The 15472-nt window shown below is 43.2% G+C and overlaps 1 protein-coding gene across 1 annotated transcript; it reads right to left on the bottom strand.

The window, feature by feature from the left end:
* Positions 1–10768: 10768 nt before the first annotated feature.
* LOC122033598 (probable xyloglucan endotransglucosylase/hydrolase protein 32) lies at positions 10769–12650 on the bottom strand. The gene is made up of 4 exons (XM_042592659.1): positions 11906–12650; positions 11731–11831; positions 11432–11628; positions 10769–11173 (listed from the first exon to the last, which is right to left on the bottom strand). The coding sequence occupies exons 1-4, from the start codon at positions 12108–12110 to the stop codon at positions 10813–10815; spliced, it is 864 nt and encodes a 287-aa protein (XP_042448593.1). The 5' UTR covers positions 12111–12650; the 3' UTR covers positions 10769–10812.
* Between the last annotated feature and the right edge of the window lie 2822 nt (positions 12651–15472).

Raw genomic sequence — 15472 nt, 5'->3', positions numbered from 1 at the left:
CTAAGGCGGTGTAAAGAGACGTATACTATTGATCGAAGATGTGGGGCCATGACTCATCCAACGAAAGGGAAGACGAAAAGATACAGAAAGCCTAGTTGAGCAACCAGAGCATTTAGGTATTTACTTCAAGCAAGTTTATAAAAGATTCCACGAGAGGAGTCATAGATAATCTACTCGCAATCTGCAGCCGTGATACGTTTGCCGAGCTATGACCATTATCAAAACTTGTCCAGCCCCGTGGTGGCCTCAAAGTTGATCATCCGATGCTTGATCACCAAGCCAGATTCCCCCCGAACACACATGTACGGGCCATCGCTAGCTTGCTTCATGGTTTCAAACCTACTACCTGTCAAAGCAAGGTAACGGAGAACCATTGTCTGTAGTGGGATCCCTCGGCTGTTGGCTGTCGCGAAAGATAGCGCGACGACATCCTGGAGCAATCAATCTGATCGGGGGGTTTTTCTTCGAGTATTCATCAACCACCAAAAATCTTCACCTTCAGCCTCTCCGACAAGACCACTCGGCCTCCTTGTTCTTCAATTCGAGATAAATCGAGTCGATGGCCATGTATATGGCTTTATGGCAAGGGCTGTGCGATGGCGGTTATCTTCTGTCAAGAAGGTGGAGACACTCTGAGTGAGCCAACATCATCTCTGATCTGTTTTCACCTTCTAAGCCTATTACTCTTGGCCTTCCAGGTGCTCCGTGTTCGACTCGACGGGACTGGTCGGCGGCTCTGGGAGGCGAGCGCTTCCGAGACCTTGTTTTTGAACTCCTCCTCAGATCGAAGTGATGGCGTGGCATACATGGTGGGGCACCGAATACTGCGTAAATGGGAAAGATTACAGGCAGAAGCGGTAAGACATGAGGTGCATAAAACTTCTATCATGGGTCGTGGGTGTGATTTAGAAGCATGAGTAGCAGAGCCCGTGGCCCCCGTGGGCCTCCTGACGTGCGATGAGGATCAGGGTCGGGGTCGAGGCTCTCATTGCCCGATTGTATTGCTAGTCCTCCGCGAGTCGCGTGATGATCGGTGTCGTTGATCGTACAGCCGGTCACGCTGCAGCCTCCCGCTCCCGGGGGACCGTCGTCAAGATGCTAGGGCTGTTTATCGCTTAATTGTCGCGGAGAGTTCGGTTGCAGGTGGGCATAGAAGGCACCCACAGGCTGCGCCAGCGGCCTCGGCGCCAGGGGTGTTCGGTCGACGAGGAAGGCCTGCTCTTCGGGACGGTTTATGTAAGGCAGTGTAGTTCGGTGAGGTTGCAGTGGAACGTGGCGGAGCATTGAGGATGGCCCTGGCTCATCGATGGCGTCGGGAGGTCCATCGAGCTCGAGAGTGAATGGGGGCGACCAACTCGAGCTCGACCATGTATGATGGGTCGCTGGCGCTTCGGCCAAGTGCCGCGGGTGGTTTGCCATAGCCCGCCACTCCAAGGCCTCCCTCGGCTCTCACCCGTGGGAGTCAGGATTGGCGATTGATAGGTTGGCGGTTCTAGTGGTATCAGATCATCAATCCGTCTGTCCCACCAATAGTTTGTGGCGCCTCAATAGGCCTCTAAAGCCGCCTGCATCGTTGGCAAGATGTGCATGCCATCCGACTTGACTGACTGTGTGTGAGGAGAAAAGCAACCTTATCCATCGAATCAAAGGGAAAGGGTAAAGTGGTAGTAAAGGGTGGCCTGTCGCGCGCGTCGACCGTCATCGGTTAAAGTGTGATGAGGATACCCTGTAGCAACTTGTGATCGAATAGTACTTCTAATTAGGCCACCCGGCATATGTTTCAGATATTCGATCTTATTGGCCAGGGTGCTACTGAATTTGTGCCGCGCTGTGGTAAATTTTATGGCTTGGCCCGTCAGGAGTATTCCCTCGATGTTTATGAGCACAATCCGACATTTTATTGAAACTAAACCGACCCCCTAGATTGGAAGACTGGACCGGGTAGTAATGGAAGACTCCTGTATGCAGGCGAGGGAATGTATGGTCGTGCGTAGAGAGAGGATGTCAGCGATTTATGGCGTGCAGCCGCGGAATTGCGGAAGTCATACACGGAAGGACACTTAGTTCGTCCATGTATCATATGGGAAAGATCTGACGTCGAAGACAAGCTGCGCGATAATGAAAGGATGGATAGGGAAATCGTGGAGAAGGCGACGCGATAGTGATCACGAGCAGACGTAGCGAATATAGGGCCAGTAGCCGAGAATCTAATGGAAAGAAGAATAATTGGATGGATGGATGGAATTGAAGGTATTTCTTTTCATCACCACACCTCACTCCACCTCCATCAAATCTAGACTATGGTGGTATACCAAGGTTCCGGATGGGAGCCGACGCCGGCTTGTGACAGGGCGGCGGGTCATCGCAAAACGGAGGAAGAAAGGTGAAAAAAGAATAAAGTCACCGGAAGAGCAGCGAATCGATATAATGCTGGAGCAAAATGCTCAAAAGAAAGATGATGGAAGAGAGCAACAGGGAGAAAGAGGGAGAGGAACAGGAAGATCAAGGACAAGACTCAAGGAATCGGAGGGCCGCATGTGCGGGGTTGAAACAACGAGAGAAGCAACAAATACATCTACTCACTTGAGTCGGGTCGTCGTGATCGGAGTGCTCGATCTAGGGTGGAATGAAACTTGGTCAAATCTCCCGCTTTGAATTCAATTGACAAAGTATGAATCTCGTCCAAGTCCGCATCGATGTGGTGAGCAAGTGAAGCAACCCGGGCTGCTAAAGCCAGTGCGCCTATGCGCCTTATTCACTTGTGAGAGTTTACACTTTCCAATAAATCTGCTTACTAGGCGACTCTACTTACCGAAGAAGAAGAAGAAAAAGTGCTCGCAAGACTGTTCGAATCGAGCGGAGAAGAACAGCAGCTTAAGCCGGCGGACGCGGAGATCTTGCCCATCAGTCGGGGGTCACATGATACGGTGATGAAGGCCGAGAGAGATGCTGCGCCTCAGGACTCAGTCGGACGGCTGCCTCCGACTAGACTGAGGGAGAAGGTTTGTGATCGAGATACGAGAGAGGGCATACACGATAGAAATCAGTCAAGAGTCAATGACAGCATGGTGGCCGGTCATCCGGGAGGGTTGAAGCCACCGAAGAGGTTACCAAGGGAGATGTAGGACCCAAACTAGCCCCTAGCTCAACATCACAACGCGAGATTCTCAAATGAGTTTTCGCCACATCGTAGACGTATTGGATTTGTGTGCAAGACATGAGTTGACGTGTCGACGCCATCCGCCGTGACCACGACTAGACACTGATGGAGCTATGATTTGTACTTCTGTGTGCGATTGTCATGGCCGCTGTCTGGCGGCCAAAAAGCCAATAAATAGACGCCGTGTCCTTCTATCCTGGGGAGTCTTGCGGGCCGCACGTTCAGGAAAGGACAAAGATCACGCTAGTTCGACGAACCGCATGCAAGGTACGATGCATACCTATCTTTGTCGGAGCATCTTAGGAAGTACATACCGTGGCTGCATGCACCTGGCCCTTATATAAGGGGGTGCACAGAGACAGAGGTATCCTGTACGTTTATCTTTTCTTACTTTTATTGACGAGCTAGTTGCGAGATTCATGGGGGACTACGACAGCTTTGCTTGAGTTGCGGCGGGACCCTGAGCGGCTCTCACCGGTCAAGTCTGCCCCCAGCCACCTATGTTCGATGATCATAGTCGGCACATGCTAGGGTTCCTAATTGGAATCAGATGTTGTACACTCTTCCCAATTGGCGTCAAGATGCATTTATCCTTGATTTATCCTCGAAGATGTTGGGAAAAAATTTTCCAGAAAATCCTCGTATCACTTCATGTCCTCGTCACCCACCCACAAATGATGGCACAGGAAGGAGGATAGGAACCATTCTCTCGCTAACGATAAGACCAAGAGGAAAGAAAAGCTCTAAGTTTATACCTTCCTCTACCTCATCATGAATTGATAATCGGAAATTTCAGATGGTCGGTTAGATTCACAACTAGTCCCCAAAAATAGCAAGTATGTGCAAGTGCTTTCTCGATCTCAACTCAAACTTCCTTTAACCGATAATACCGCATATGTCGATTGATTCTCACCATCGGGTTATCAATTCCCAAGGCTCTGGTGTTGCTCAACCTTCCCTCAATGCAAGAATTAATGATGCTCAGCGTAGAAAATTTGACCAATGGGATCATTGATATAGATAACGTAGGAGATTTCAATCTGTCAGATTGACTCAGGGTGATGTTGATTCCCTGATTAAAGTCAAGATCGTAATTCAAATGTGGTCGATGTAAAACATGTCACGAGAGAACAAGTATCAATCTAGAATTTTCAAATGTTATTCAAGTCCTTAGCAATGGCACCAAATTTGATTACCCAAGAATGGTGTCGCAACAACTTGGTATCCAATATTCTCTAAGTACTTTACTCCTCACTAGTATAAAGATGTGAAGAACCCAAGATCATCTCTCAAAGACCTCTTCACATGTTGTGAATCATGATTGATTCCATATTCAATTGAATTTTCTCTTTATGAGTTCAACCCAACTGGAGGTAAACCCTTTCGGGATAAATCAACCAATAAATATTCTTCCCAAACAGTCCGGAACACGTAGGAAGATCATGGGTTTATAAGGAGAGAAGATCCACGCAACATGCATGAGGCCCTTGAGAGAGAGCCGAAGCCATGAAGGGGAGCTAGGCAGTGGACAATCTGCATTACATTGGGAGATATTCTAAACTCTCTTCGATCCTAGATATCTTCGGGCTCACTGCGGACCACGATATACGCAGCGACGCTATGGTGTACGTTGGACCGTGATATATTGAATTCAAATAGCTCCATGTTAGATCAGAGACTCGGGAAGTCAGAAGTGACTATATGATAGGAAGTCCTAGCAAGCGGAAGGATGGTCCAGTAGGTCTCTGTAGGCAGGGTAACCGGACCCGAGTAGCGTAGGAGTCACAGAGTCGGGTAGTAGTAGGCGAGAAGCGGGAAGATGAAAGGAAGACTGAGGGGATCGCTACGCCCATGGTCCTTGTCTCGAGGGGTTGGGGTTGGGGCAGCAGGTAAACTAGTCCCACCTGCATTGGAAAGGAAAGAGATCATGGGATAAGAAAGATCATAGTGTGCCCAAGGGGAAGGCGATGAGGGCTAGGGGAAAGTGACCAATACAATGACAACATAACCAGGACGGGAGATATTAAATTGGGGAGCCCAAGGGAGCAAAGTCATGAGGGCTCAGGCCCAAAGTGGACAATTGCAGTTGTGGAGATATCTAAATTCAACTCTGTCTGGCAGGAAAGTAAATAGCGATTATCCCTAGAGAGAGAGGAGAAACTAACCTAGCATCAGTCCATTAGATAAAAAAAAATAACATCACACAGCAGCAGTTCAGAGAAACAAAATTGCTCCATTGGGAAAGTTTACTTCAATAACGCAATCAAAAGATTGTAAGAGACGTAGATCTTAGATCTATAAGCTAAAAAGAAGAACTAATCAAAGATTGTATCTAAGCTCGAAATGAGATTTAGAAATCTTAAGATGAAATAAGCGAGAAGAACAAATGATTACAGAATATATGTAGTACAGCCCAGCTCAGCTCATTCCTGTACACAAACTAATAGAAAAAATAAATTTAAATATAATCATTCCTTGACAAAGAATAGTATTTGAATTTCCAATATTGCACTGTGGTGGATTCATTAGACAAGTTCGGTTGAGGCTACTTGCAGTTGGAAAGGATCTCGGTGGTTGGATTGAGATGTATCACGGCTTGAAGCCGAAATCTTGAGTCTTGGCGAATTCCCCTCACCTGCTCCCAACCGCCTGCCTACCTACCAGTAGTAACGTAGCTAATTCCCCCACTCTGAAAGATTAGATAGATCCTAGAGATAGGTTTCAGATCCGGATCAGCATGGATCGCGAACGATGCGATGCGCCCTCTAGAATATCGATGATCCATTGGTGCGTTGGTGCATGCGATCGTAGTCTGGCGACGGTGCCTGATATGATAATAATTTCGATTAATATCTCTGGGAAGGGTGTAATATCTCTCGGTGTCAAGAAGTTTAATAGAAAGACAAGGATTGCCATCCCACAGGTTCTGGTTCGAAAGGTTTGACCTAATGGCGATATGGCAGGCGAGGTAGTAGGGGTGACATATAGTGGTATATAGGAAATGTTACGAAAGAAGTCGAGAGTGAGTGACAGGTAGTGGCCAGTGAGAGAAGAAAGTGCGAGTGCGCAGAGAAAGGCGAAGGGAAGCCAATAGGAGAGTCATATCTAGTCTTAATCTTAGCGAAGATGGCCAGGTCACGGTAAAAGCAGTCTGAAAGATTCTGAGGATGGGAATGCCATGTGGAATCTAGTGTGGGTCAAGTACCGAAGTTAACAAGCAAGTCTAAGTAGGCCAGTAAAGAGTGGCCATATGGGCAGGAGGAAATCAATTCCGATAGGGGTCAAGAGTGGGTGGGGTCAGGGAGGACGCATATGGCACGAGCAACGTAGTCCAAGTGGGTCAAGGTTGATCGGGCACTTGGCAAGAGAAGAAAAGTTCAAGTGTCAAAATTAATTCTTTGACACTTGTGAAGAAAGTGAATCAGTATATCAAGTTGCTATGCATGCACGCGCGAAGGAGTCCTAGTCTCGAAGTGGTTGGGCGAGAGCCTGACTTGCTCGAAGTTGAGTTACCAAATTGATTATGAATTCAGACCAAGCTTGGAAAGCTCAATCGATCGGCTGATAGATGATGACCGAAAAACAATTCCCAACCATACCATAGATTCGCAAAATCCGACACGAATTTTATCATCGACGCATATGAACGTTGTTTTTTGCCGATTGGTGAGCCTATCGATCATTTGATTTGCGGTACGTATAGAATCGATCGATGTGTGGTCGTACTCGGTCTCGTGTCAGTTGATCTGGTTAACTGGTTAAGGCAGCCCGAGTCTTGTTGGGGTTGTGATAATAGATGATTGATCTAGGCGTAGGAAGTTGGATACTTGGTCATGACTATAAGTCCTGACCGGTTGGAGAAGCTACTTAGTTGACGTCAGGCGTAGCGTATGAAGCTAGCGAGACTCGCTCCAGGAAAGCTAGGCGTATGTGAGTCGTGAAACTCGAAATAGTGAAGTCTCCTAGCTGAAACTCGAAGGAGCTACTCGTCCTAGGTAGGATGGAGGACAGAGGAGTGGAGCTAAGGCAGCAGTGAGAAGGTGAGTGGTGAGGAGTCGGGGATGTGGCTGAAGTGATAGAGAATACGGTATTGAGATTGGTATGAGATCATCATCGGAGGGTCAAGGGGCCGACAGGTCGACCCGGATAATACGATGAGGGAGTTAACGACGAATGGACTGCACGATGTAAAGATTGCGTCAAGTGGGGACAGTGGCAGTCGGAATCACTCCTACTGTAAGGGATGATCTACGAGCAACCCCGATGACCGGATTTCGATAGCGTGTGTCAGGTGGAAATCAGTATAGATCAGAGGAGATCAATCAATGTGGAACAGCACATGGTCTTGGGAAGCTTCGTGCCGATCACGAAGCCTGACAGTGATCGTTCGTTCTACTTCGCATCCCAGCATCGGCACCGCCCGACGACCATAAGGGACATGAGGTCCGGCGCCAGTTGTAGCGTTCTGGAAGCTCGCGATCGCGATCGCGTGGTGCCCGAGGTGCTGCGGATTGTGAGCGAAGGAAGCACTCGTGTCGATGTTGCAACATTGCTTTATTTCATGACCGTGTAACATTCCCTCCTGATCGTAAGCCGCACAGCATTGCAGCGAGCGGCTATTGCGCCCACGTGACTGCACGTTCACGGTGATATTCTTGAAGGTTCATTCACGTGGTTCACAAGTCGGACGTGTCAGCTTTCCAGCTGGATCTGCAGAGAGGAGTTTTTCTGTCTTGCTTGCTCTGCTTCCTTGTAACTCCCTCTTTGTAATACGCTCGTATTGTGAAGGCAGCTTCTCAGCATCGCCATAATAGAAAAGAAAGGGTGTCAGGGAGTGTGGCGCGTAGTGCGGTCATCCTCTATACACCTATGTGGATACCAAAAACCAACCCTTAGCGTTGGGTTTGTGATTTGTCAGATACCATTCCGCTCCAAGATGTATCCGAAGAAACAAAACCGTGACATGCCCAGCGGCACGGCGCTTAGCCCGCGACGAGCTATTCACCCCCTCTAGCCTAGCTAGCTACTTGGTAGCGGATACTTACGATAACGCCGATCGATCGAGCTCCTTAATGTTGGGACGACCATAAGTCATAGCGATTTCTTCATAGTTTACTTCACTCGCGATTGATGTTCTCATCACGAAGGAAGCTCTTGACACCAGATCCAAGAAGTCGAAAACAGGTTCTTCATTGTAAATCTTAGAGATATTTAGCTTACTATTCTTTCTTTATTCTCAGGTGTGAGCGGCGTGGCGGAGCTTCTCACGCGCGCCTCTGTGGTGATATCGGTGGAAGGAGGAATTATTTCGGGGGAGGGTTGTTGGGTCACGATTAGTCTGGATCGAAAGTGTCACCTCTTCTTGGGTGGATAGTAGTGTCAGGTGTTAGTGTGAGATTCTGTTCAGTTAAAAGTCGTGACATGCAAACAGCAAAGAAGCTAGCCGATGAGCTATTCACCCCTCCTGCCTGCTAAAGAACATCCTTTGTCATGACAACCACACCCCGAGAACAAAATGATCAGAAGGATCATAATCTCTCACCAAGAGCTTAGAGCAACCTTCTGATCCGGCGATCGAGCAGCGATCCTCCTTATACTATAAAAGTTAATCAACATATCGTTACAAATAACTCCATAATTCCTACATAACACGTGATGATTCTAATCAATGAGAAAATCCCTTACCTTGATTAAGGACACAATTTTAAACTCAATAGATAGTCAAAGACTCTAAGATGGACTCACAATAACATGCTAAAATGACACTTATCAGTCACTTCCACTGGTTAAACAAGTTTTCTCGTTTATTTTAACAGGGATTTGGATGGAAGGATAGATTTGGGAAAATATTCAAAAATTGGAGGACTAGATTGGGTCAATTGAAAAATGAGGGATAAAATTAAGACCGCGTCAAAAAATGAGAGACTAAATTGGTAATTAATCAGAATCTAAATTTGCTTTTTTTTACCAAACAATGTAGCAAACTTTCTAAAATATTTAAATCACGTACCATACTTTTTAAATTACTAAAATCACATATTTAATATCCATTTTACTCCTCATTTATCCTAATCGATTGGGTTTAAATATTTTTTTTTAAAATACCCCGATTAAAAAAATATATAATTTGTATTTAAAAAATCATTACTCTCAATATATTATGCCAAATTGATATTTGAAGGCATATAAGTCGAAACCAGTTGATGGACTTAGATAGCTTAAAATGACATAAAACCAAATCTTATATGCTTGTCTAATTTTTCTAATTATATTATATATTTATCCTCAAACATCAATTTAACACAGTATATTAAGAGTAGTGATTTTTTAAACATGAATGTGTTCAATTTGGATAAAATTGGTATATGGACTTAGAGAACTCAGAATTGTAAGAAATCATGTTCTATGTAAAAAGATATGCTCAATAGATGTTTCTCGTTATGCATCACGGCGAAGCATAAAAGATATTTGAGGCAGCGATTAAGCGATGCAGCAGCGGCTCCACAGCACACGCTTTTTGTTTTTATATATTTTAATTAAATAATTTAAATTAATTTAATTAGGGTCCTGGGTCAGCTTCGAGAAGTTCGTAAGATTTTACCTGTAGATTTTATAGATTTAGGCTTAGGAGATTTTTTTTTAGAGCACAATTTGATTAGATGTTATATAGTTAGTATATATAGTATTGTATAAGGGATATAAATTGAAATTGTTGTGTACAACCCGGGCCGATGTAATATAAGCGCTGACGCTATATTCAATCCATGTAACCTCTCATATATATATATTATTGTGATTTTATTTACGTCAATATATATATACTAATTTTGGCTAGAACCAACTAATGAAATATATATATATATATATATATAAATTTAGCATTAATAGTGATATTTTAAAAATATAAATTGATCTTTTAAAAAAACTGTATATTAAAGAGGAAAAAAACCCCAATCGACTAGATAAAAAAAGCTGAATCCAAATTAACCAAATAAAATGATATTTAATGAAATTTTCACATTCAAATGGTCTATAAAGCGTAAAAGTCCATGCCCCAAGGTACCTTTCTCAGATAAAATGCCTTTGACCTTCATAATGTAGTCGCTCAGTATCCTAGATTGAGAATTTGTTATATTTATGTGGGCCCGACCGCATATTTACAGCTTTTTAAAACAAATAATACTTTTTATAGGACAAAGAAAAAGGGAAAAAAGAAAAACTCTAAACTTAACTAACAGAATAAACTCCATTTATCTTAATTGCGACAGTTAAATTAAAATAAAGCTTTTCTTCATCAAACTTATTTTATTTTTTCAAATACTATTTTGTGATCGGTAAATGCTAATAAAATGATGAAAAAAAAGATAAAATTAATTATGTACACAATTTACTTCATGGCCGTCGAAAAAAAACATTTAGTTTTAAAATTATTTATTCCAGCTAAAATATAATAATCATGCTTCACACTTGCTCGTTGAAATTTATTCCATTTTCTATACAGAGCTGACCTCGACAAGAGAAGGGCCGAGAAACAGCGTCTAGAAACTGACCGCAGGAAGGAAAACATGGAGAGACTACGCAAAGACATGGAGAAATCTAAAGGAATTTTACCAAACACACTGAGGCCAGAACAGGGCAGACGATGTAGCTACTCAATAGCACTCTGGTGTCCGGGAATGATCCCTGCCAGGGTCGGTGCAGTAGTTGTACACCATGTAGTTGTTCTGGACCCATCGCATGGCTGCGTACTGTTGCGGGCTGAGCCCCGAGCCCATCGGCGACGACTGCGCCACCCGGCAGTTCGGCGGGGCGAAGGCCGAGCAGCCTCGGATGATGAACTTAGTGAACCGGGAGACGAAGGGCTGGTACCTGTAGTCCACCCTGTACTTGCCCCTGTCCGTGGCCCAGGCGGACGCATCCCATATGGTGCCATACATCCACATTGGCCGCATCGGGAAGATGTCGGCACTCTTTCTTGGATACCTCCTTATCGGTATGTCATCCACATAGAATCTGCCAGGTCCAAATTGCGACCGGTCTTCAGCAAAATATTGCAGGCTCGCTAATGATTCTTTTTAGAAAACCACGACAATGATAAAGACGCACAGACTGGCCCGAACCTTGCGGCCATTGAACGTGGAAATTAAATAAATGCTTTAATGTCTCAACTGTTTCGGACCTTTCCATGTTTCGACATTGGTTGGATCTAACTTGTATGTCATGGCAAAACTAATTAGCACTGATGGCTGGAGACCAGCAATATTCCCACACGGTTCCATAGGGATGGTATAGTTGTGGAAATCGACAGGTTTGAACCAGCGGAACTTCATCTCCCCGCCGACGTATTCCGGTCGCCGGTCTCTGATGTACACGTTTGTCTGCAGCCTGTAAGGCTTCCCCGGAGTGTTCCCCATGAACTCGATGTCTACCTCATCATGGGATCCAGGATGCGCCTGGTCGTTTGAGAGCTGCAAATGAGAAGAAGAAGAAGAAGGGGCAAAAAAAAAGAAATATTAAACCACTGCAAACAACATTCTGGTACTGTATAGCTCGAGATCTAGCTCACTGACATAGAAAGCAGTGATGACCCCAGCCGTGTAGCCTGCTTGGAGCTTGATGGAGGCAGCAAAATAGCCACTTCGATAGGGTCGGTTGGACTTGAATCCGCTGCCTGCCCCCAAGTAAGAGTGAGAAATGGCAGGATCGAAGAGCGACAAGGCAAAAGGGGGTGCCATGCATGCATACCTGAGCTCCTGTCTAACCAAAGGGTGACTGAGGACTGGTCTCCTGAGACAATCTGGTGCGGAGCCCCCCATAGATTGCTGTAGCCATGGTAGAAGCCTGGCAAGGGCTTGAACCTGTTGCTGGGGTAGTAGCCGGGGGAAGGCTGAGCATTGCCGCCCCAATGCAGCATGGAGACGGCGATGGAGGCGAGGAGGAGGAGAGCCATGAGCGCAGGCCACTCCTCCAGCAGTACTGAGACTGTGGTCAGAAAAGAAAAACTGGATCTTGGCAGGGTATATGGCAACGCGGTGGAGATGGGGAAGATTTAATGGCTGCTAACAGCGACAGCGACTTCAAACCATGGGTGGGGTTGAAAAAACAAGTGTGGGGAAGAATGAGCTGCTCCAGCTTCTTCTTCTACTCCCTCCGCATGATTTTTCACTTGCCTTGCAGCAAAGGAAAAGGGGAGAGGAGGCAGGCTGGCCGCTTGTCTTGTGCGTAGGGCAAGCTGCAAAGCTGTGCTCTGTGGCTTTGTGTTGCGGATTTGATTATAATAAGATTACCAGAGATGGACACGGATCCAGGCCAATGATTATGAGCAGATGGACGATCTACCACCACCACGACACCTTGGCTAGCTGTTGTTTCTGCCAACTCCCAATCCAATGACCGATTCAATCCATTCGGTTATGAGGAAAAGCTTAAGAAAGAGGGGTAGATCCAACAAGGTAACCTCGATGTGTCTGCGTAGCTGTGAGGATTTGTATCACTCGAGAGTAGGCCAAAAGGTCTAGAACACTGATCATAATGCCGTGGGGGCTGTCAGTTGGTGTGTTGCGACAACTCAGCCAGCCAACTGGCAAATCTGTGGAGAGGGAGGAGGAGACTAGTTAATTTATTGGTATTATGTATCTAACTTAGGCCTAATTCTAGGATCATAGATTTGGTCTCATCAAATTTTCATCGATTATTATGATAAAATAAGAAATGTTTTTATTAAAAAATATTCATGTATTAATTCGGTAAAACTAGGACTCCGACCTGAAAAAAAATATCTTACTGTTGCATCGCCTGGGGTAGCTCACATTTGAGAACATGTGATTAGTTTCCTCGCATTTAATGAGGCGGCTCTTACTTAATTAACGAAGGGAATGTGACAGGAGCAAAGGGATTTAAATAATTTGAGTTGTTGCCGACAAAAGAAGGTGTGGATCTTATAAAGCCTTTGCTTACCCGTGAAGAGAGTTAATATTCCACAGATCTAAATCTATTGGAGAAGCTCCTAGCTCTTCAAGGCACGGCCCAACGGGGAAAAAAGTAATTTTTTATTTAAGAGATAAAATAAAATAAAATAAAATAAATAATTTTATGGCTCACCCAATTTTGGTGATTTTGTTAAGGGCTCGAACTAAAGCCATAAGTTGGTCTTTGATTGCCTAAACTAATTCACGACAAAAAAAAATAAAAACTTTTATTATTTCATTAAATTCACATTCGCATGTATTTAATTGTCATACAAATCTTAGATTCATAATAAATTAATACTATAACACTTTACACCGATGAGAAAAAAAAATCCTACATCTTAAAGTCCCCCCTAAACTGATTCCATGGTTACAGAGGGAGGGAGATATATTTAGGTACACAAATAGGGATATATGGTAAGATGAATTTCAAATCTTGAGTTTCTGCAAGATTCGAGATTCGACTTGATTGTTACATACAAAAATATCCTTGGGATAATAATAGAATGATTAGGTCTTCCAATTAGATAATTAAGAAATCTAAGGTTCTAATTTTAACTACGGTATATTATAGGAAATTTTTTCAATTTATCTTAATAATTGATAGAAAATTTTTATAAGGTCGAATTCGTCTCCAGAATTAGTAGCTTCAAATAGTTAGATATTTGTATTAAAAAAATAATTTAATATAAATTTAAGATTTTTATGGCGGAAGCACCTTTATAATTTGAAGCTAGATTGAGCTTTGAGTATTATGCTTTTTTGTTTTTTTTTTAAGTTGGATGCATAAGTTAGTGAATAAATAGTATTTTGAAGATAAAATACAAATTATATGAAAATTTTGATATTAATTAAATTTTAAAATATTTTTAAAAATATAATAAATATTAGGGAGATTTTTTTAAAAAATATGTAAATCAAGTAGGGTGCAAATTAAATGAGCCAAATAGTTTGTGAACTACTCACGAGTGACTCAGTAAAAATTCGACTTGAGCTTGAAATTGATTGAGCTCAAGTCTAATTATTACTGACTTGATGACTTATCGAACCAAATGAGCCAGTAATAATATATATTTTAATAATATATAATATATAAATATATTAATTTATTTATAAAAAAAATTAAAAAATTGAGAACTAGCGCTTGTGCTCATAATTAAATATCAAACTCAAGCTTGAGCTCAATTGTACATGCTTGATTGAGCTCGAGCTCAAGTTAAGGCAGTATAAATCGACTTGAGCCGAGTTTAAGACTAAGCTTAGCTCAAGCTCAATTCAACTTGGCTCAATTAGTTGATGGCTCTAAAATCAAGATATGACCAGAAATGAAGTGGCTTTAAGAACTAGGTGTGAAAATAACTCCTTGGCGGGCAAGATGGAAATCCCCCAAAATAAGGGCGAAGATTAAATTAAGTAGAATCTGAGGTTGTTAATTATAGAACCGAATGATTTTAATCCAAAGAAAAGGATGAAGGGTTAAATTTTCATTAATTTATAAAAAAAATATGGATAATTTTATTTTTTATTTATATGTATAAAAATAAAATATTAAATTATTTATATCAATAATTTACCAAAAATCGTATTCAGATTTTCGAATTTATCAAAAGATGTACTATTTTATTATTTGTAATATGTTTTCCATTCTACCCCTCCCACCACTTTCTTTTTATTTTCTACAAATATTTCTCTCTCTTCTTTCCTCGACGCAATATTTAGTTCTCTTTTTCTTCTTTTTTTACACGCTTATTTCAAAATAACACCTTCTCGAAAGCCGAATAAATACGATAACATATTTGAATTTTCAGACCTGTAGTTCATTGCGAATCGAACGGCACCGTAACTTTGAACGCAACGATTTCGTCGAAAATATAATCATCATTTACCCCATTCAGCGACGCCATCCAGCGATTTCAACTTTTAAACGTACAAAAGAATCGCCAGCACGGACGCCTTTAATATTGACCGATATCGCGCCTAATGCGTCTGGAGAGGAATGAGCATTTAATTCTATCGTACTGGAAAGACAATTGATTGCGTTTCTGGGCCACGAAATTTCGCGCGAATTACCGTTGTTCAGAGGATATCTGATAATGCCCGGCCACGAGCCCAATACTGAATTATATGCTCACGCTGTTCGAGACATTCAGTCGCAGCACGCACACATCCATTATCAATCTGTATATTTAAACGAATGCAGAACAATGCGCCGACCTAATATTGATCCGTATCGTCAACGCGAGATAAAGGATATTCACCCATCGTTCAAGAGGAACGATCGCATCTACATCGATCCGACATAATATCGCCGCACCCACACGCCGATATTCAATGCGCCTGGCCA

This window comes from Zingiber officinale, chromosome 11B (assembly GCF_018446385.1).
Source record: "Zingiber officinale cultivar Zhangliang chromosome 11B, Zo_v1.1, whole genome shotgun sequence".
Taxonomy (NCBI): Eukaryota; Viridiplantae; Streptophyta; class Magnoliopsida; order Zingiberales; family Zingiberaceae; genus Zingiber; species Zingiber officinale.
This window is presented reverse-complemented; position numbering and strand designations above follow the sequence as displayed.

Bases quoted from the DNA above. Each gene is read 5' to 3' on its own strand.
- LOC122033598 (XM_042592659.1), bottom strand. From the start codon at position 12,110: ATGGCTCTCCTCCTCCTCGCCTCCATCGCCGTCTCCATGCTGCATTGG. The intron at 11,629-11,730 runs GTCAGTGAGCTA...TCTCATTTGCAG, and splicing joins GGGTCATCACTGCTTTCTAT to CTCTCAAACGACCAGGCGCA. The intron at 11,174-11,431 runs GTGTGGGAATAT...TGGACCTGGCAG, and splicing joins TATACCATCCCTATGGAACC to ATTCTATGTGGATGACATAC.